Consider the following 24,433-nt stretch of genomic DNA (forward strand, 5'->3'; position numbering starts at 1 on the left):
GATAATTTCATAAAAGTTGAAGTAATTGGTAAATTTAAATCCGATTTACGTAAAAGCTATTCTCACGAGGGGGATTTTTTTTGGTGCAGAAGAAAATTTTGTTCAAATTTTTGTCGATAGAGGGTGCTGTAAGAAAGTAAATCACAAAATTCTGGAGCTGAACTTTTCTCCAATCTCTTCTGCGTCTGAAACATTCGTAAAGCTTCAGTGCAACGGGCCCGCAGCGATAAAATTATTCAATCATTACTTTTTTTTCACTCACAGTTCGAAAAATTGATGGCAGATGGCGGCACTGAAATAAGCATTAAACAGAAACAAACTACGTTAGGTTCACAACACGGAAACGCACATTCCAACATGTATCAATTCGCTAGAAGTTCCAGAGGAATATGGACGAGGTGCGTTTGTGGTTTTGTAGTAGTAGTCGTCGTCGGCGATTCGGGGTTGAGGTAAAACAGCTTCGCCAACACCATGTGAATTATCCACCCAGGGCCGGATTAACCATTAAGCAAAATAAGCACGAGCTTAGGGCATCAGGAGAAAAGGGGCAGCACAAAAAAATGATAAAACAGTACATTGTTTTTAAATGAACAATTTTTTTCCGCCATCATCAACCATCAAATAGAAAATCCTAAAATTTTAAGCACACTTGACTTCACAATAGAAGGTTTTATCTAAAAGTTGACCAGGGCTAAAACTAAAAGATAACAGGGGGAGGGTCTGTTCCCGCCGGTTCTGGACCAGGAAGGGCGTCAAGTTTACTCTTTCCTTTAAAAATTATGGGAAGGAGGGAGCCAGAATGAATACAGACCCCCCTCCCCCAAGCGATGAAGTAAATTATCGTTTCTACTCACGGCCCTGAGGGTGACACAAAAGCAGAGAAACTAAGTTAATTGCGAACAAGAATTCGCGTTTGCTGCTCAATTTTTGGACTGAGATTTCGCTATATTTCCATAATGTAAGCCCAGAGCCATACAACAGCATGGTAGACCCCCGGGTAAATTAAATTTTTCTCAGCCCCTTTCCCCCCCCCCTATCTATACATACCTGCCTCCCAATTTGCATACTTACTCTCTCCAAAATTTTAACCAGATCAAATTGTTATGAGGCCTTCCCGGCACTGAAGGCTCGTGAGTCGTGGCATCGTAGGCTTCAGACAAAAATTTATAATTCTTCTGAACCCCCCTCCTAAAAATGTCCGTTTGCCAATTTGCATAGCTTACTTATAGAGCCCGACTTTGATTAGATGGTGGACGCACCCTGGGCAAAAGAGACATTGTGGAGGGAGGGAGGTTCTTTCGACTGGGCGAAGAGGTTTGGGTTCGTCAGAAAATGTAACACATGTTGTTTATAAACACATAAAAAAAGGGAGATAATATATGCACTATTTCAAAAATGGGAAATGTAATGTGAAATTCTCCATATGAAATATCTTACAATGAATGTTTTTTTCGCACTCTCATATGAGCAAATCATTGATAATGTCATCAAAATTATCTCAGCTTCATTGCACAATAAAGCAAAAAGAGATGACAGTTTTTCTTGTAAAAGACTTGATCGAACAGATGAATTCATCCTTTTTCAAGGATGAATTTTGAGAAACTGTTCTAGAGAAAAATCCTTTTTAAGAAAAACGATTTTTCTCTAGAACAGTTTGATATATTAGTGATGTTGTCAATAATGATTCAATGCTGCCTCGAAATTTCGAAACATCCCTTCTAAACTTCTATCGTTATTTAACATTTGGGGCATTGTGTAAAAAACCTGAACCAAGGATGAAGATTGTTGCAGTTCGTCTGAATAAAGTTCTTGTAAGATCAGATGCATCAAGTTTCGCATTTCTCAAATATCACAGAATCTCCATGAAGATTTGAGGATTTCACGTTGATCACATATGCAAACTTTCTTTTGTCATCATTTCATTTACGTTCAAAAAGATGCGAAATTGGGGAATCGAACAAAAGACTGTGAGACATTGAAAAGAATTTTTGTCGTGAAGTTAATATTGCAATAGGTGCATTATATACGTGCCGTGTAAAGTCTATTATTGATTGGTAAAAAATTGAAATTCATATTTAATAGGATTTGCTAATAATGGACACTTTGGAAATAGTATGATGTGATTTAGGGGAAAATTCTTTGATTTTCTTTGCCAAATAGAATTCATATAAATTTGAGTAAAATGTATACTATTACAAATTAGGGGACCCCCTACAACATGGGAGCCCCTGGGCAAATGTCCATGTTTCCCATGTGCAAATCCGGCCCTGCCGGAGATTTAATTGTCATGAAAAAAAAAAAGATTTAATTGTCATGAAAAAAAAAAGATTTAATTGTCATGAAAAAAAAAGATTTAATTGTCACGAAGGGCTATAGGTTAAGGTTAGGAGTAAATTGGACGAAAGGGGGCACAAAAATCATTTGAATACTTAGGGCCTTCATATGGGTTAATCCGGCCCTGTATCCACCAATGTCAACATCACGATGAAAACCCTGTTTAAGCAACATTAACAAGAAAAATTCAGAAATGATCTGTTAATCGTACAAGATGGTCTCTCTGGGCGGTCAGCGGTCATGTCTGTCTGTCTGTTAATCGTACAACCTGCGTTTTACAGGATTTTGATTTGCATATTTTCAGTTACATGGAGTTCGTGCAGCGCCATTTATAGACAAAAATTTGAACTAAATTTCTTTCCAATATCAAAAAAAATTTTTTTTCGAGAGAGAACATCTTTTTTTTTTTCGCTAAACGCATTCAAATAGCCACACAGCGGTAAATCTAACGCATTCAAATAACCACACAGCGGTAAATCTAACGCATTCACCCCTTAAAGCGGCATTTAAGAGGTGTCTCGCCTTTTTAAAAGCCTCTTTCTTTAGCACAGACAAGCCTAGATGTCCATTTATTAATGTCTAGTATTTAGTTGTCTATTTCGCAATGGTACACTTTCCCTATACCCCTCTTAGTTCACGAAGCTGAAAATCTTCCGCGACAGTTGAAATCACTAAATTTGATTCAACTTTGTCGTGGAAATTGGTTAATAGACGTTTCGCCCGAGTGGTGCAGTGGTAAGATGCTCGTCTTCCACCATGAAGGTTACCGTCAGGGTCCACGGGTTTGATTCCGAGGAGAAACATAGAAAACTAGTTCTTTTCACCTACCGAGCCTCGGGTGACCCACCCATAGCTGGCGCGTTAATTTCCGACCCAACTCCATCGATTGGAAATTGCCGTACGGCAATATGACCGCAGTTGGTGTGTGTGTGGGGTCAAGCAGGTTCGGAACCAATGACCATTCCGTATTACACTGGACAGAAACCCTTTTTTCACAACCATAATCTTTTTATGTATAGTATATATATACACATTATTATTAATTATTTTCGAGATATATATGCTTTTACATCGGGTTGCTGTATTTTGGTTATAGAAATTGACATCCTTTTGCAGCCTCCTCGTTGGGAAATTTGCCTGTTATGGCCTTTGTGTTTGTACTTGTATTATTTTTTTAAAAGATGTACTTCAGCCCCAAGGCCGATGAGGAAACATAACCAAACCATTGACCTGCCAACTTCTATAAGATGGACGAGTCAAGAGTCTGCGTCGATTCCAAATCCCGTTCGCACATTTGAATCCACTCAGAACTATTAAACAGAAGCAATACATTATAGAATTCAAGGTTCAATCGTGTTCTTGGCTAATTCTCTAGACATAATTTCCGATGCGTAGAAATCATTTTCCCATATTTCTCATTTCTAAAATCCCATGATCATGATTGATTGAGATAGAAATCTGTCTCCAATTCATGCCATTCATATTCATCCTTGGAATTTCATACCGACGGCACTGAGCACCGCATCCACGAGAACTTGAACTCGCGTAAACAAGTAAAGACGTAGAAAATGACTTGTTAATATAAAAGAAATCAATATACAATATATTATTTCTTTACACATTAACGCCATTCTTGAATACAAATCCTTCGCGAGATTCTTTTGACAAAAAGAGCGACTGACCCTTAACACGGCCCTCATATTAGTATAAAAGCTCAGGAAGCGTTAGTGTTTGAGGTCGTTATTACTTTACCCCCAGGGACCTCGAAGCAGGCCAAGGGCGACCACCGGTGTCGGTCTACGTTTCCACCGCCATTGAAGGCGGAAGGGGCCCCTTTTCTTTCTTTTTTTCCTCCCTACCTTTTATGGGCCTCCGGTATAATATTGCGAGGGTCGATTGAAGATGAAGTCGTCAATTTCGAGGGAGGAAAATATCATCCTTCCGGTGAAAATGATGATGATTCTGATGAACTGTCGTCACCTACGTGATGTCTCGCATCTATCCTCAAAAACCAAGGGGAAAAATAATATTATTGAAGGTCGTACAGACATGAAGAGGAAAGCGAAGCTGTTGCAATGTGACTTGTTAAGTCTACGGGGTTTTCCTCACGTAACCAACGCACCTGATTTCGTGGGAAACGTTTTCTGACGATATGAGAGAGGAATTCGTTGATGGACGTTGGATATAATGTTTCATACATTAGAATATACTTTGGATATGGACAAAATTAACATGCACGACCTGTCCCTTTGTGCGAAGGTTACGTTCATAATCGATGGTGTCTCAAAGTTCCTAAGACTCTGGTCTCCTAAATCATGTAAACTTATTACTCCCAATCTTTCATCATTTCACGTTGTTAATGGGGATTCGATTCAGTGTTTTACGGCTGATAACATTTCTTTACAATCAATATATTAAACGCATTTGCAATGCATAAACGAATGTATCGCATTACTTGTGACGTTGGTAACATCCTCCCCCCCCCCCCCCGGGAAGTTCTCTGGGACAAGATTATTGGTATAGGACCCAAACCAGAACTTCTGGTATAGCTCCCCTCCTATATAATATTTAGAGTATATAGAAATTTTTGAAACTCAGGGAAAGAGCATGTAAAAAGTTTAGAAGCTCGAGGAGAGCATGTAGAAATTTTGCAAACTCAGAAAAAATGGCATGTAAACATTTTGGAAGTTCAGGGAGAACATGTAGTAATTTTGGAAGCTTAAGGGATAACACGTAGAAATTTTGGAAGCTCCCGAGAGTAGAGGCGTGCGTACGCAAGGGAAAGGGCATAGTAGGTTCTTCCCCCCATACAAGCCAACCAAAAAAAAAAATGAAATTTAGAGAAAACTTGTAGAAATATGGAAGCTCGTAGCTTGAGAAAAGCATGTAGAAATTTCGGAAGCTTAGAGAGAGCACGTAGAAATTCTGGAAAAGGGAGTTCGGGAACAGCGTGCAGAAATTTTGGAAGTTCAGAGACAGCATGTAGAAATTTCGTAGGCTCAGTCACGTAGAGATTTTTAAAGCTCAGGGAGAACATGTAAAAATTTTGGAAAATTAGCGACAGCCACTATACCGGGAAAGGTTTGACAGCAACTTTAGTTATAGATAGTTTTTTTGTGCATAGTGAAGACAAAGAAATGAGGACAAAAATACAATCTATTACTGTTGAGCGGCCATGACCTCTTAAAAAGGGTTTTTTCCTCTGTCTGGCCAGGACTGAATATTTTAAAATCGATGAAAAATACTATATTATAGCACCACCGTGACGTCATGGAACATCGCAGTACCAGGAGGGCCGTAGAAACAAAAACATATTGATTATTGGTCTCGGGCGACCAACGTCCACGCAAGCTGAGTTTTCCTAGAAATATTCGAGACACGATATCAAAAATGGGCACTGCAAATAATGAAACATTCTCCTCTCGGGAAACGCAAATTCCTTGAAAAATTCAGTTTAGTGATCAATCGATTTTTACGTCATCATAGTAATCGAAATTGTTCGGGGAAAACACAATGTTAAATGAATAGATAACGTAGTTTGAAAAAAATTGATAATTCACTTATCCGGGACAAAACGGTAAATAATTATAATTATTATTATTAATCATCATATGACATGCAATTTCTCTCTATATGAAACGCGCTTTTTCTTTCAGAAGCTTTTCGGTCATCGTGTACTGCATTATATAATAAATAAATAAATGAACATTTATGTAATTAGATACTCTATGGGGTTTTCAGTCTTGACTAGCAATCATAATGATAATATTGCGTAATATTACTTTTTTTTTTTTTTATTGCGAAGGGAAAAAATATGATAATAATTAGCTAATTTACTCAAGGTCGGGCACAATGTGCCTTTGTGTGTGTGTGTGTGTGTTTCTTTCTAGTTTCTTTGACGAGCTGTCATCATTATCAGGAAAACCTGTTCCATCTCTGGGTAAAAAGAAAATCTCATCTAGAATATTTCAGCAGGAAAAAAAAAACAAAGTTATATTTTTTTAGAACTTCAAAAGCATTTAATTGTTCTTTTCCTTCGATTTCAAATAATCAAGAACTAATAGCGGATATTTTTATTTACTTATTTCACATTGTGTTTCCTTTAAGTACTTTGCTCTTAACGATAACAACCTTGACGCAATACAGTTTTGAAAACTGTAGTTGAAAGGTGAAACTCGTATTTTTTGGCCGGGATAACTTACGGCCTGAAATCGGCCTGTTGACACTGGCAAAAAGTTTCTGGAGATCCCTATAACATCTATATCAATCCCCTAAGACAGATATTTTCAAACCCCCTCCCCCTTCCCACGCGGGGACCCTTATCCTAATCAACGCTTATCCGCGTCTTCCCAGCGCAGTTTAACAAATAATCTCTTCAAAAAACCTTTGTCGGGCACTGTTTGAGAACCCCCTGCCCTAAGATATCGATATTCCGATTCCTTTGTTCTTAGGGTTCCGAACCTAGAAGAGAAGACATGGTCCAGGATCTGGCCTGTCCCAGGTAGAGGGCTCACCAGAGCCACCACGCCTAGAAGAGTAGACGTGGTCCGGGAACTTGCACCCAGCCACGGTAAACAACAAAGGGCTCACTAGAGCTACAAAGCCATAGACATAAATTTTGTATACTGGGAAAATTTTTGTAATTGTAACTTTTTAAATCTGCGTCTACTTTTTTCTCCCTAAATGTGCTTTATATTCATGTATTATTTATATGCATAATAAAGCACCCGACACCGTCCAGCCCCCTCATCCGGGGCAATAACTAAAATTAACAATGGTCGATAGAGCCTGGGTGGTACACTGTATTAAACGAAATGAAATGATCGTTAGGGTTGGCACTGCTAGCCATAATTATAAATGACCATAATTATCACAAAAAATACGCCAACTTTGCGATGGCCCTCAATCATGCGTTTTATTTGTTCAGGGATTACCCCTGTCACTTCCGAAATAGCTGGTCAAAGCCCGAAATTCGGACATTCGCCGGGTCAACTGATCAGCCAGTTCGCGAACTGGCCGATTTTGGGCTTCGGCTGTAACATATATACTTTATAATAGTACAAATATGATATATCCGTATTTTTTCCTCCATATCTAGAATGTCTAAAAATATCTAATAAGATGCATAAAAGTTGGTAACTACGAAAAATGTGAAAATAACTGAAGTATCTAAAATTTGAAAATAACTGAAGTATCTAAAATTTGAAAGTATCTAAAGTGTGTAAAATGCGAAAATACCTAAACTATCTAAAAGGTAAAAAAAGATACCCAAATATATTGTATAACTTGAAATGTAAAACATCTAAAATATAAAAATAAAGTACTTAGATATACCATTTTAGGTATTTAGATACTTTTACATTTTAAATAACAAATTATTTAGCGTGTAAAAGTTGCAAACATACGAAAGTACAAAAAATACCATAAATATTTAAAAACGTTAAAGTATCAAAAAAAATCTAAATTTACTAAAAATGATAAGGTATCAAAAACTTTACGCTGTCAAAAATATCTGAAGTATTCAGAAATTTAAGTGGGGAAATACCTAAAATACGTAAAAGTATCTAAAAATACGAATGTAAATATTTGTGAAAATATTTTGAAATTTTGTGTGCATAAAGTATTTAAAAGTATTTAGGTTTTTCCTTGGGGTTCTGAAAATGGGACTCCCGTGAAAAAAAACAAGTTATCTTTAGAGGCCACTGAATAAAATAATTGAATAAATGTATTAATTTGATATTAATTAATGATATAAAAGTTTTAATATTATTCTCTACCAAATTGTTGAAAAAATTTCAAATTTAATTACCGAAATTAAAAACCATATCAAAATTATTAAAATCCTCAAAAATATAACAAATTTACTTTTCTTTCGAATTTTAAATCCACCCCATGTTCAAAAATTTCTTCAAAACAGGGCCGTAACAAGGCTGGAACAACCGGGGCCCCGAGCACAGAAAATATATACTTATTTTGTATAATTATTTTCAGGGGGGCCCCTAGAAAATGTCTGCCTCGGGGCAGCGAGAAAGTATGTACGCTACGGCCCTCCTTCAAAACATTTTTCTTTAATGATATCAGTACGTTTTATAAACGCATCTAATTTTTATAATTCAATTACCAAATGATAGACTTATTAATTTATTTTAAAGGATAACAATTATCAATTGTGTTTAATTCATCATTTTACTTTATCATTATTTCACTTTATTTCTTATCATTTTGAAGACTTTCATTGCATTCGTTTAACACAGTTTCCTAACCTTTTTTGTCCCATCGCCTCTTCCTTCAGAAATTTTTTCTCCCATCGCCCCCAACGCAATCTAACCCATAGGATCCTATTTTATACCCGTAGTCTCTACCGCCCCCCTGGAACATTCCATCGCCCCCAGAAGGCGTTAACGCTCACGTTTGGAATCACTGGTTTAATATGTTAATGTTATTTAATGAGTTCATAAATAATTTTCATGCCTTCTCTGCGGTCCAATTTCACACGTATTTTTCAAAGAGTTACGCGTGAAAAAAAACTAGATGTGTGCCGATAATTAGCCGTAATTACATTTTTTTGTAATTAATCCATGCGCATTTCACAGCATGGAAAAAGAAAATGTTGCATGTCATAATGATGTTGGAGAATGTCGCAACGAATTTGCCGAAACCACAGACTGCATGTCTCGAATATCGTACGATGTGAAACAGATGACGACATGATGGCTATAATTACCCAAGTTGTATAACTAGTGACCTAAACACCTCCTTGTCTTTCTTTCTTTCTACTTTTTGTCTTTTTTCCATTCGGAAAGACGAGAAAAAAAAGAATTATGCAAATTACGTGGTAGCATTGGTCGCTTTCACTGGTGCTCACATTTGAAAGATGACGAAGAGCGTTAACACTACCCAGCGGTCATTTTGAGCGCTCTTGAAAATATTGTTTTTCATCCAAATTTTAAGTACACCATGAATGCATTTTTTAGGAAATAAAATTATTTATTATTTTCTCCTAAAAATAAAGTATAGAATTGCCAGTGCTTCGTTACATTTCAGGAGTAAGCAAACATACAGGGTGTTTCAAAAAAGACGGGCTAATTTCCAAAAAGCGGTAGAATGCATTCAAGTAATCTATGTCTTTGCATGTTTGTGAAGTGGATAGACGAGAATAATGTATTGTCGGATAATCAGCATGGGTTCAGGAAGGGGAAGTCATGTGTAACTAACCTCCTTTGCTTCTATGATTACGTGACTAAGGCTTTGGGTAAGAGCAAAAATGTCGACGTTGTTTACCTTGATTTCCAGAAGGCATTCGATCGGGTCCAACATGGCAAACTCTTGAAGCGTTTACACGAGATTGGAATAGGGGGCAACTTGCTGAATTGGATAGAATCGTGGTTAAGAGATAGGTCGCAACGAGTTATGGTGAACGGGGAATTCTCTGGTTGGACAGACGTCACAAGTGGAGTTCCTCAGGGAAGTGTCCTTGGCCCCATACTTTTTTCACTTTTTATCGATAAACTCGATCAGGGTATCGATGGAATTACTAGCAAATTCGCAGATGATGTGAAGCTAATGGGGGTAATCGGAAATGAAAGTGATAGGGAGTTGCTCCAGACCAACTTAAACAAGATTGCAGCATGGGCAAATGAATGGAGCATGACGTTTAGCGTAGATAAGTGCATGGTCGCTCATTTTGGTTCGAACAACCCACGGTTCTCTTACGAGTTGAATGGTGTCACTATCCCGGATGCAACTAGAGTCACCGATTTGGGAATTCTCATTGACGAGCGACTTAGGTTTTCTGAACATTGTTCAGCGGTTGTAAAAAAAGCGAATAGAATGCTTGGTCTCAATTTCAAAAAGGTCTGTTCGCGTTCTCCTAAAGTCATTCTTCCGCTTTTTCGAGGCTTAGTTCGTCCTGGACTGGAGTATGCTGTAAGGTTTTGGAGACCATACCTACAGAGGGACATAGACTTGGTTGAAGGGGTGCAGAGAAGAGCTACGCGTGTCCTTATTGGCACACAGGGCTTGAGTTATGAAGAGAGACTTCATTTTTTGAATATGTTTACATTGGATGAACGCAGGTGTCGAGGAGATATGATCGAAGTGTTCAAAATTTTCAATGGGATGGATAGGATGGACCATGAACTTTTAGTACACCGCCAATCGACTACTTTTACAAGGGGACACCAGTATCGATTGGTGAGGGACAATACAAGGTTATGGTGTCGCAGGGAATTTTTCTCTAATAGGGTTGTTAATAAGGTTGGAATAGCTTACCTCCGGAGGTAGTAAATTGTAACACAATTGACACGTTCAAAAAGAAATACGATAAACATGTTGGGGTAAATCGAAAAGCTATCCATACTTACAATAAGACAACCATAAGTATTCTTTATGGGCGTTGTATAATATTTTATCATGTGTATATATTGTTTATAATTTTTGTTAATTGCATTTTTAATTGGGTTGCTGTATTTTTTAAACATATGACATCCATAGTTTTATGGACATCTTTTTCTCAGCCACCTCGTTGGGCATTTTGCCTGTTGTGGCGTTGTATTTGTATGTATACAACACAACTATTTTGGTGTAATTATACAATTCTATGGTAAAATTTTTTGCCTGTTGCAACAACTTGAAAACAAAAGCAACAGAATTGTGACGACAACACCTCACGTTCTTTCTGCTAGTACTAAATTCAGTATCTCAGTTTCAATCGTAAAATCCCTCAACTGCTACAGCTGGGATGGGGGCGGGATGAAACCCTAAGGATTCGGGTCACTTGATTCCCCCCCCCCCCCAACAAGAATTTTTCGTGAAACATGTCCTCAATAATTCATGAACATACCAAGCAATGTACGTACCCTTGCCCCAGCCCGCTTGTTTTATCGAAGTCTGGCATCCCTAGTAACCCTTTATTGCTTTGCATTATCGGAACTCTTGAGTTGGAGGAGGTGCCACTTGATTGTCGTGAAAAACTTGAATTCCGAAATTTTTTAATCAATGTAAATTCGAAAATATATGAGCATAATATTTTTCACGGGATCGGGGTACAGGGGCTCCCGTTCCCTAAAAAAACATATACAGCAGTATCACGAATTCTTGCAAACAGCGGTCAGAAAGACCGCTCCGGTAGTTCTATTCACATGGCGGCAGTCTACTTCTCCGTTTAAGCTAGAAACAACGAATAGCGATGTTCACATTTAGACTCCAGTAACGTATTTAAAATTGTGTATCCCATATGATTGTGTCTGTACTGCGTTTGAAATTTTGGATTGTCAAGAATGAGGGATCATGGGATTTTTTTGCTATTGGGGTTGATGAGGGTTTGTTGCTGTCAGAGCTCATGTGGTTCGTAGCTTTTCGCTCGTATGGGACTTGAAACTGCTGGAACTCATGTGAATATTTTTGCTGTCAGAATTTACTGTTTTTGAGCTGGAATTTTTTTTTTTGCTTTCAAGACTCGTGTTTTTTTTTTCTGTTGGAGTTCATGTGGTTTGTAGCTTTCGGCGCTCGTCTGACCTGAAACTAAGGGAACTCATGCGGTTGTATGCTGTCGGGCTCAGGCGTTTCGTTGCTGTCAGAGAGCTCCGGTATTTTACCGGAAGGTCAGGGATCATGTTGTTTGTTGCTGCTTTTGTGGTAATTTACTGTCGGAATTCATGTGATTTGTTGCTTTCAAATCTCATATGATTTATGATCACATTGGTTATTTTATATTGGTCAAATGCCCGTGATGATTTTTTGCCTTTAACTGTCGAAGTTCATGTGGTTTGTTGTTTTCAGAGCTCATATAATTTTATACTGTCAGACTTTGCGTAGTTTGCTGCTATCAGGACTCGTGGTGCTTTGCTGTCAGAACTTATGTGATTTGGAACTTTCGGGCTCACGTAGTTTGGTGCTGTCGGAGCTTATAAGGTCTGATGCTGTCAGATTTCATGTGGTTTCTTGTTGTCAGTTCTCGTGTTGTTTGTTGTCATTAATGCACGTGTGATTTATCGCTGTCGGATCTTATGTGATTTGTTACTTTCGGGATTCATGTGAATTTGTGTTTGTTTTTTTGGCTTTTTGAGACTCATGTTATCTGACGCTGCCAGGGCTCTTGTGATATGTTTGATGCAAAATTCGTATGATTCATTGGGTTTTGTGTAGCATACTAGTTACTAATTTTTGAAGCAGAAAATTCTCTTTAAATACACCTATACGTATTATATTTAATATTAAAGTAGATAGAGGATGAATTCTTTCTGCATCACCTTAAAGACGTAGAAAGAAAGAGAGAAAGAGTGAGAGAGAGAGAGAGAGGAGAGATGTCATCTGACCATTTTCTACATGAATTATCTTTTTAAGACCAAGGTTAATGAAATTCATGAGAAAGAAATGTTTGTGTTTGAAGGAAGTTCTTTTTTTCAAGGGCGAGAATCGCGAGAGTTTGTTTTTATAGGAAAATCTCGTGACAATCTCGTCGTTTTTGAGATATACACAAAACGGATATTCAGATTCAAGCCTGAGGAAAACGGTTCCCTGATATTTTTCTCGAATAATTTCACTTTTATAAGAAGGGTTGCGTGATCATTAAACCCGTGATTTTTCTCTAAAGTAGTGCGTGTTCCGGTCTGAAACCCCAGGTAATTTCGCATTATGATAGTTTTATGTGGAAAATCGTTACCTAAAGAAAAGTCTCAAATTTTTTTTACGATTGCGGTAACCTTGAGAAAGAGATTGGAATTCCAAATATTTTTCGTGGCACACACACACCCCTGATGGATCGCCATCGATCTCTTGAGCCCGGTAGCGGCTCAACCCGGCCTCAATCTGTCGAGAAACATTTTTTTCAATCGTAATTTCTTTCCTAAAATCCCTCGTGGTACACCATTTGTGAATATACTGTATGTGTAACTACCTTAGTGACAAACATTTTTCTGTAAAATGAGAAATTTCGTGTGCGGAGAATTCATCTCCAGTAATTCACCGAAGGGGGAAATCGACCGCTGGGAAAATTTACCGCCACGCAAATTCACCGCCAAGCAATTCATCAACAACGTGACATACTGAGTGCGTGAATAAGCAACTGAGTGAACCAGTGAGCAAGTGAGTTATTGATTAAGTGAGTTAATGAGTGAGCAAGTGAGTGAGCGAGTCACTCACTCAATTTCTTACTGAGTATGTGACCATATGAAGAGATCGAGTGAGTGTATGTGACCATATGAAGAGATCGAGTGAGAGTATGTGACCATATGAAGAGATCGAGTGAGTGTGATAACTCATACGGTCTCTAACTTGACCACGACAACGGTCACTCATTTGGTCACCAACTTGATTTTCAATGCGATCACTCACACAGACAAGCACTTGATCACTAATACAATGACTCACTTGATCATTCATATTGTCATTCATTTAGCCATACAGTGACTCACTTGATCATTCATATTGTCATTCACTTAGCCATACAGTGACTCACTTGATCATTATGTCATTAACTCAGACATATAATCATTAACTCAGACATATAATCATTAACTCAGATATATTTTCATTAACTCAGACATATTTTCATTAGCTCAGACATATAATCATTAACTCAGATATATTGTCATTAGCTCAGCCATAGTCACTCACTCTTACTCATACGGTCAATCACTTAGTCACACACTTATTCATATGATCATTCACACAATAACTTGGTCACTCGCACAGCCAGTCACTTATTTGGTCACTCACATACTCAGTCACTTACTTGGCCACTTACACAGTCAAGGGCAGGCGAAATTTCCGGATCCCCATACCCATACACTTACACGTGAAAGTAGTCAATAAAAATGAAATGAACGCCCCGCCATTACGAGACAGATCTCTGACACGTGACGCCTCGTACATCCGCGTTAATCACGTGATCGAATCGAGCACATGGCGAAGATATTATTATAACTAGCAAAATATACTACTTTCCCCCCCCCCCGCTATAAAGGTATGTGTGTGAAGCGCGACAGTTAATCGGCGACCTAGATGCTCGAAAGAGTGCTTCAAGCCAAATCTCACTTTCTACGATAACTTGAAATGTGCAAAGAAAACACAACTAGTGCCTTAACAATGATATCGGGGCCGGGATAAGGTAAAGAAGTAAGAAACTCAAGATGGCGGACAAATTTAACGGTTGGTTGGCTACATGTCGTTAGGGAGGGGCGAGAAGTGCACGCACTAAATTCATTTTCGTTGGTATGTAATAATGCAGTGTAAATCCGGGGATTTATTCGTCATTATTTGACGTAATATTTTGCGGCTCAAATCAATCGAGGTGAGATTTTTCAAGTACGGACTGACCATAAACCATTTTTTTCTGACTGTCAGTATAGTCATGTATATGTTATGGTAAATGTGATAAATCGATTGTAATGCATAATAACCAGTTATTACTCGCAATCGCCAATCGTCCGACAAGTTTGATAAATTTATCATTTTACCATGATTATAAATAATACCCGCATTATAAATAATGCGTCGTTGGTAAATTTGATAAGTGCTAAAAAAATATACGTAATGGTAATTTGACAGAATGGTACGTAATAATCGGAGCGCAATCATAAAATTTGTTAATTATGAGATCGTTACATCGCGGTCCGACTGTAGAATTGGTCATATAGGGGCCTAATTCTATCGGGGGTCTGCTTGTAGAATTCGTTAAACAGAAGTTTGTGATATAGCGGTCTAACTGTATACGTACAAAAACTTGCAAAAATTCGTTAAATCAAAAAAAATTTGTGAAATGAGAATTCGTAATATCGAGGTTCAATTCCAGAATTCGTATGAATAAAAGTTAATTATAAGAGCTATTTCGGGGTGTTCGGAAAAATTCGTTAAATCAAAGTCCATTATATCCGGTTCAGACTCTGGCTCACAAGCTTCTAATTAGTCATCTAAATCAGTTCCTCCCAAAGTGGGCAATAATCGCCCCGTGATGGTCCGGTAGGCGACAGAAGCTACGGGTATAACATAGGATCTTATAGGTTCGCTTGAGTTGGGGGCGAGGAGAGAGAAAACATTTTCCGAAGAAGAGGACGATGGAACAAAACGTTTTGGAAACTATGATCCAAAAAACGTGAATCTCATCACGGCAATGGTACCGACTCACCATATTTATGAATACGAAATGGTGATTATGCGTAATAACCGGCCAAATGCGATGAATTTAGTATGATTTGTCATGTTTACCAACGGCACTTGGTAAATTTAATAAATACCAAAAAAAAGATCACTTTTACCAGCGATTACACGTAATGGCCAAGTAATCCATGCACGCTGGTAAAAGTGATCTTTTTTTTTTGGTATTTATTAAATTTACCAACTGCACTTGGGTATTATGCATAATCACCAATTAAAGTGATAAATTTAAATAAATTTATTAAACTTACAAAAATGGTCGGTGATTATGCATTATAACCGGATTTATCACATTTACTGCGTAACATTATATCTGCAATCATTCGAGTTTTTTTTTGCTCGCCCCTTCCAAAGATTTCCCCATGATGATGCATCATTAATACACTGCTAGTGATCTCAGCGGTAATGAGATTCATCATCTGCCAATGAAAAGGTTTCATTCGATAGCAAAGCAAACTCTACACAAAGAAGTGCCTGTTGTTGTACGAGGAAAACTTTTGAAACAACGAAGCTCTTTAGAACTGGCTAACCTTGGAATTCCATGGGCTTTCATTTCAATGATAATCAGAATTTATAAGCAAGTTCGACAGCCTTCCTTTCCTGTTTTAATGCTTTCGAGCAGCATCCACTAGCAGGCGTTGTTTTCTCTTGCAATTATCGCAGACAGTAATCGATATGACTCAAAAAAAGAATTTCAACTTATTTACTGCTGATGGTACACACACAAGCAAGATTATCCTTATCCGCTCTAGTAATTATTGTCTAGTCTATGGAATTTGTAATCCTTTAGCCTTGGATAAGATTAGCCGATTATTGTATAATAATGTCCCGTCGGGAAGGTTACCTTATTCGTACAGTAAGTACTTTACGGTAGAAGTCATCATCGACGCATGCAGGGACAAGGCCGGGGACTAGATCATTTAACGGCCTGGTGTGAGAACACTTTTACGGCCCTCTTCAATGTTACGAGAGATGTGATAGGACTACTACTAAATCAGACATTCACCTCGTCCATATTCCTCTGCGGAATTTCTAACGAGTTTGTACGTGTTGGAATGTCCGTGTTGTGCACCTGACGTGAAGTTTGTTTCTGTGTAATGCTTCTTGGGTGTATAAGAGTGCTTCCATCTGCCATCAATTTTTATAACTATGAGTGAAGTGTAATGATTGAATAATGGTATTGTAGTAGGCCTGCTGCTCTCTGTGGCGAGACTTTCTGGACGAAAAACTGTCGGGCAACAATGGTTTTTTGCCTCAACAATCACTTTCGGAACGTTTACTTTGATTACCGTGATTCCCTAGCAATGCGTTTCAGAAGTGTATATGCCTTTACAATGGTTTGTCACTTCTTTAATGCTGCCAGTATTATGCATAAAATAGTTTATTCCTTCATAATGGTTTTTGCCACATTTTCAATACTCCCAATAATGAGGCTTTTTGAATAGACGTCAGAATCATCATCAGCATCACTTTGAGGGCCAGGCAAAGGATGATCCCTTTAGAAATCAGTGTTCAAATTGCCAATTTTACTGTAGAAATGCGGAAATTTAGTGGGGGTTTCGCTTTAGATACATACGAAGCCCAGAAAATTAAATATAAAGCCGGACATACTTTTGAGTTGGATATCCATGCAATAATATTGATTTCAACTTTTTAGTTACATCTTCTCAAGCTCCAAAATGAAAATGTGTCCGTATTGTCTTTTAATATCCAACTGCATAAATTCATATACAGTAGTTTAGGATGTTTTAAAATTAATTATGGGTCCGTAAAGTACATCGAAGAAATTCCACAGCTTTAAGTAAGCAATTTTTGAAAAAGAAATAGGCAGATGGATAACTTGAAGTTCCGGGGGGGGGGGGGGGGGTAATCGAAATACCTTGCGATCCTTTAAAAAAAGGAAAAAATACTCATTTCTACGTTTCTTTGAATCTAGATTTGTTTCTTTCATGAGTCGTGCCGGAATTTCTCATATTGGTTAACTCTGACACGGTTTGTCTGTCCCTCAAAGAAAGAGTGTAAAATTTTAAACGTGTCAAATTTTCTAAATGACTTACCAAGCATGAGGAAAGGTGCCGCAAGATTCAATCCTATGAATTCCAATCCACAGTACACAGTAAGTCCAAAAGCTGCCGCGACAGCCACTGCCGAAGAGAAACATCCGAACACTCCGAGCCAGGGTTTGCTCCTGACCCAATCCATCATCATACAAGTGGACACGGAAAACGCCAACATGATCACGACTGTGATGCTGAAAAGAGGCAGGACGGATATGGTGACCCTTTCCAGCTCGGCACCGAGAGTCAGCGAGGTATAGTAGGCGACATTGATGTACTTGAACTCCACGTCCTCCATCATTTTCAGGAAGGCCTCCTCCCACTTGTTGGCCCTCTCTTTAGTCCTCCTGTTAATATCCAGGAAATACAACAAACTCACAGCCCTCGCTGACTCGATCATACCCAATTCGTTCGTCTTCACACCACCCAGGAAAGCTGCACTGAAGAAGACCTTGAAGGTGACCTCATTGATCATCAATGGGTACTCTATGGAGAATTTACCATTCTCCATGTCGTCGAGCCGGTCCTCGAACTCGAGGATGTCGTTCACGAAGCACTTCCGGTTCTTCTTCGCGCACATGTTCTTGTAAGTCCACGACCTGTGGTCCCACCACACGGATATGTTCTTGACCATCTTGTCGATTAGCCTCAGGTCCGAGAACACATCCTTGTCAAATATACTCCTCCCATCTTTGGCTTCGATCATAAGCCTCGCGAAAGGCGTCAGCCGGGTCATCCTGCCGACATCGAAGTCCGACGACAGGTTCATCGGGAATAAGGTCTCTATGGTCCATCTCTCGTCTTTCGCTGGCCCGTCTATGGGACTGAATAGGTATTCGGGATCGTCGGTATATTTTATCCTCTGCATCCCCGTTGCGAGGAGTCCTGAAATCAGGATCGGGATGATGATGAAGTATCCTGGCTTCCGGCCGACTTTGTACCCCAGACTGCGGAACGTGTAAGAGACTAGACGGTCCACGCAGTCGCATTTCATGTTAGGCTTGTGTGGTTTTTCTGAAAGAAACAAAAAGCAAATGAATTCATGCTCGACATTCCATCAGGAACACTATTTTAATTACCTTAGAAAGACCATTATATATGTCACGGTAAATGTGACAAGTCCATTTACCGTTATCATTTCGGTAAATTTGTTAAATTTCCCTAAATTTATCACATTTATGAAATTATCTTTTATATAGCAGTTGTATATATGTTACGGTAGGCTAAATGTGATAAATCTGATTATTATGATAATATCATCCTAACAGAACGGTAATCCAGTCCATATTCCAAGGAATTTCTAACTGAAAGGTCACCACCGAATTATGAGATCATCTTTCCCCACTGGGCCCCAATATCGGCCACACAGGCAAACAAAGGAATGGACCCCTGCCCGCCAAACACAAACCCCCCAGTGCGACCACGAACACTCCCGAGAGCCCACCAACCAGAGGGTCACATATTCGGCTAGAGCAGCGGTTCTCAACCGGTGCTCCGTGTGCGCCTCCAAGGGGCTCCTCGGCGACTCAAGGAAAATAAAATGAATCAGTAAATTTGAGATATAAGTAAATAAGAGAGCCCTACAAGGTTCTGCCATAAAAATTATGTACAAAAAGGGCTCCTGGAGTCAAACAGGGCTCCGCCATAGAAATTATATAAGGAAAAGGGCTCCGCGAGTTAACAAATAGAGGCAGCACTCGGCTGTGGGAGCCTAATAGCGCCACTTCACAGGTCCCGAAAAGATGGTATTGTAACATGCCAATTAGAGAAAAGATAGCGATTATAGAAAAGATAACAGAGAAACATAACTACACATCAATTCGTTATCTAAGCATAGTTAACATTGGAAAACATTACAATCATGTCAATAAAATGTCGGGGGAAAAAAACATCCAGGTTGTCCTTGCTATGGGTAGTAAGTCGTATTATGATAATAACCAATTATTATGAATAATCGTCAAAAATTTTGGTAAGTTTTCCCTAAATTTAGTTTGATCATTTTCCCTAAATTTACCAATTTAATCGGTGATTATAAATAATACCCAAGCGTCGTTGATGAACATGATAAATCGTATTAAATTCATCGCATGTGCTAGTTATTATGCATAGTCGCCATTTCGTATTGGTGAAATATGTTAGATGGGTCCCATTGCCGTTATAAGATGTATTACTTAGATAACCGTACTTATGAGCCAGTGTCAACCGGATTTAATGAATTTTTTCTGAATATCCCCGAAATAACTCCTATAATTGAGACCTATTTGACGAATTCTGAAATCGGACCTCCATATAACAAACAAACTCTCATTTAACAAATTTCAATATCGCACCCGAAAAACTCCTATTTAACAAACTTTTACGATCTTACCCCAATATAACGAACTTTAATTTAACAAATTCTTCGATTTAACAAATTTTTACAAGTTTTTGTGGGTGTGGAATTCGACCCCGATATAACAAACTAATATTTATTGAATTCTACAACCGCACCCCGATATAATCAACTCCCATTTAACAACCCTAACTATAACCAACAACGTTCGGGGGTATTTATTTTCAATAATAACCCCAGAAAAGGCATGAAATGCACTTACACTGGAGAAGTAATAATAAATAATAAAATAATTATGCATAATCGCCGGTAAAAGTGATAAGTTTTTTTTATTATTTACTAGCGACGCTTGAGTATTATGCATAATTATCGCCAAAAAAATTATCAAACTTTCCTAGATGATTGTGCGCTTGGGGATTATGCTTAATAACAGTTTTATCACATGTACCGTAGCATAATATAACAGCAAAATATGAACGACTTATGAAAATACTTGGATTTTTTTCTTATATTCACGGTTACATGATTTCACGTGATTATTTACGTCACCGCCCGTGATTTGTATTCATAAACGGTACACGGAGTCGTCGACACGAGAGTCGCTTGTCAAATATCTTATTATTGTTATCTTGTAACAGGTTTCAGTTCTAAATTCACGTCATTTCTAAAATTTCTCGCTCTCGCCTTTCATTCGTCATGGTCTCTTGGTCGTGATTATCCCCAGTGGAGACGGAACGACATCATTCTTGAGAAGAAAACACAAAACGGGACTCACGCGAGCACCAAAAACCGTTCAAGGAATGGCTGCTTTCCTGTCGGACTTGTGCAGTTTCCACTTTCACTTCAACGATTCATCCATCACCTTATATGGATTCTCTTCCTTTGTCATAATTGAAATCTGACTAGACCCGTGATTCCCAACGTGGGGTAACTATGATTTTTAAAGAAGGTTGAACACGTCATTTCGGAAGAAAGTATGGATTTATGTTTATCCATTTTTTCACGAAAGACCTGTTTGAAGTGATTCCAAAACAAGCCTTGTTTTGTTTATATAGGACACTAAAGGCCGAAACATACAGCGCTGACGTGACGTGATTTCACGTCATGTCAGAGTATTACGTAAGCAAAGTTTTAGCCATTTTTGACCCCCCCCCATTAGCAAAAGTCAGCAAAAATCTGACCCCCTCCCCCCTTGTCAGCAAAATTTCGTCATCAGCCCTGCCCCTCTGAATCCTAAGGGGCCATTCAAGTATTACGTCAGCAGATTTTTGGCCATTTTTGACCCCCCCCCCTTTAGCAAAATTTCGTCAGCAGCTTAGAATATTTCATATCTTCAAAAGGGGGTGGTTGATGACGTAAGCATTATCCAAACCCCCCCCCCTCCCCCCTTGTCATCAAAAGTCAGCAAATCGGAACCCCCCCCCCCCATCGATGCTGACGTAATACTTGAATGGCCCCAGAGACGCAAATTCGGGGAATTCTGTGACGTGGGGATTCCACGTTAAATAATTTCTATTTCACAGTATTTCCACGATTTTTTTCGTACAAAAATCTAAGGTCTATCACATACACAGGGTGAACTGTGAATAATCTGCCAAACGAAAATAGGTGATAGACGAATCCAAGTGGAACATAAAACACAGTAGCAACCCTGTCCTATCTCTAACCATTTCCGAGATATGGTGGATAATTGATTATTGAAGAAGAAACCTATCAAGCAAACTAAGCACATATTTGGAAAGAGCAGAAAAACCTTATAAGAGAGAGGTGTTAACATTTTCATCAGAGTATCTAGATTCAGTGGCGATCTACAAGCATTGAAAGATTGGTTATGAACCAAAATCTGAGGTCCATCTTATATATGTGTCTAATTACAGTGTTTTATAGACGATATCTAAAATTACATTAACAGATTTGAGTGTAACTTATAAGCATACCATACAATCGTTTAACTTTTTTGTTCATAACCTGCACCACCACCCACCATGTACTGTGAAAATAATGAAACCTTCCATTCATATAATTTTTCACAATCGCGTTTCGAATACCGCATGAATTTTACATAAAAATGACTTTTTCACAGAAAATGACATTTGATTGTCCAAAATTTATTATTGTTTTCATTATTTTGGGACACTTTCTATCAAAAATATTATAAAACTTCACTCCAGTTCCATCTTAAAGAATAGTGCCTTCGAACGTAGTTGGATGCTCCTTAAGGAGGCGCAATTTGATTTTTTAAAGGATCCGTCCCCATTTATGAAAATATTTATGTTTGTTGAAAAAGTAATTTAGTAATTTCTCAGAATTAATGAAAAATCCGTATTCAGTGGGAAAATAATTTGAGAATTAATAAAAAAATTGAGATTTGATGAGGAATTAATTTCAGAAGCAATGAAAATCCATATCCAATGAAAAAAAAAAAGATCTCAGACTAAGTAAAATTCTCCAAAAATGTAGGGCTCTTTATTTGCCTCTTTGGGTAAAAATTCAAGTGGAATTTGTTGAAAATAACGGGATATTTTTTTACGAAAAGAAATACAGGTCATATGGTCATCCTATATATCAAACACATACGATTTTTTTTTTGGGGGGGGGGAATTAAATTTTAATTCATTGCGATTTATTTTAGCCCTCCATTAGCAGCTATTGGCAATTTTTCAGTAATTTCAGAGATAATTTGGTTTACTTTATATAACGTTGACAAATTTTTTGGATTACACTGGCAACTTTTTACCTCTGACAGTTTTTTTTTTTTGGCAATAATTTATGGGTGTATGGATCCCGATTTTCCAGAATTTTTATGAAGGAAATGTGGTCAGCTTTACTTTTTCCATCGGAACATTTTGCGCGGACCGCAGGTTGTGACCCCAACTCACAACATTTCGAGGATTACATACGGTGCTTTGAAAAATTGTCTCTTATAATGTCCTCTGCCATCGAACACTATTGAATGCTTCAGGGAGCAATGAGCTTACCCTTTAAGCGGCAAGGACTAAATAAAAGTCTCTTATTTTAGCATTGACAAGCCATGTGATATATTTTGTAAAGTTCATTTCTCAATAGAAAACTTTCCCCTATACCCTTAGTTTGCACCTGCTGAAAATCGGAAGAAAGCATACTTAATTTAAAAAGATGGCATTTTTAGGGGGGGTTTAGTCATTTCTAATTGCCGCTCAAAGGGTTAAGAAACATTCGCGTAACTCTCACAACTCACGGAGCTCTTCTACACGTTGCGGCATTCTGTGAGCGAGTTCGTCGTGACGTGAAGTTTTTTACTGCAATTTACTAAACCTAATTTTCAAAATGAACTTATGAAAAGTACCCCGGATAACTGAGACTTGGATAATCAAGGTCCCAATGAATCAGTTATTAAGAGTGTATAATTTTGTGTTCAGTCTTTACAAAAACACCAGCATTACATCCCCTAAAATGCATATATTTTACATTCATAATGCTCTCGCTATTAGACGCACTAGCTAGAGGAAATTCCACAAAAAACGTGGTGTGGCACGCACACCGGTTTCAAATAACTGCAGTAAAGTATTATAGCAAATGCTATTATAGTTATTTGCTCTCCTCCTCTATGAAACTGTAGCAGCGTTTCTCAAACCGTGGTCCGCGGAGACGGGAGGATAGGCTAACACAGACGTACTTTCAGATTTGATTATAATTAAAATGAAATATATAAGATGAAAATTGTTCAATTGGAATTGAAACAAATTAGTAATTTTCGCATAGGTTCATATAAAATGGACCTAATACTGGACCTACTACTTGGACCTACTTACTTTAAATGTATAATTTATGCGTTTCTAGCTAGTGTTACGTGGAACCCGAGCGTTCCGCATTATCAAAAGCTATAAATTTGTTAAACGGTGCTGCAATAAAGATGTCTACTTTTTTTATTGCAGAAATATTCCCGTTTGTTTGGGTTGAGTGGAAATTCTCATAGTCAACCAAGGGTTCCGCAAGAAATAAAATTTTCAAAACTTCTACTGTGATTTAATGGTCCTTTACATCAACTGACCAAGACTAACGTCTATGTATATGCTGGGTAATCAGCTAAAGCTTATGTAACTTTTCGTAGGTAAGTGACCCCCACAACACGCCTATAATCAAATTTATTCAGTGCCGCGCGACACCCTCACAAACTAGGTCATTCAGGCCCACACGAGATTTCATACCATTAGACACATAATTTCCTTCGATTAATTATCATGGCCATATTTAGTTTAGTGCTAATTAACCTTGTAAATGTTCAACTTAATTGGCCAATCCAAGTTAGAAAAGAGTATGATAATTTTTTTTCGTAAAATGATCACAAATTTAGATTAGGTATCGCATAAGTAGTTTTATTTAAAGCAAACCCACACACACCTAAGTTCACATATTGAGGCAATATCCTGTGAGGGAATGTTTCATCGAAGGAAACCGCAGATTTGTGAGTGTTATTTCAACATTAAACTCATAATAAACTTCATTTCTGTTGGTTGAAGAAATATTCTATAAATTTTGCGGCCAGAGATTTTCACGTTTGAGAAATGAATTTGGC

At 38.1% G+C, this 24,433-nt stretch overlaps 1 protein-coding gene across 1 annotated transcript in view; it reads right to left on the reverse strand.

The window, feature by feature from the left end:
- LOC149071103 (patched domain-containing protein 3-like) overlaps nt 1-24,433 on the reverse strand; it is a 75,503-nt gene that overhangs the window by 22,109 nt on the left and 28,961 nt on the right. The window contains exon 2 of the mRNA XM_089248165.1: nt 17,547-18,560. Coding sequence (XP_089104291.1) covers nt 17,547-18,560 — 1,014 coding nt within the window. The remainder of the gene's footprint in view (nt 1-17,546; nt 18,561-24,433) is intronic.

This window comes from Pholcus phalangioides, unplaced genomic scaffold (assembly GCF_987345545.1).
Source record: "Pholcus phalangioides strain wild (caught in Gottingen) unplaced genomic scaffold, Ppha-v1.0 ptg000019l_1, whole genome shotgun sequence".
Lineage (NCBI taxonomy): Eukaryota > Metazoa > Arthropoda > Arachnida > Araneae > Pholcidae > Pholcus > Pholcus phalangioides.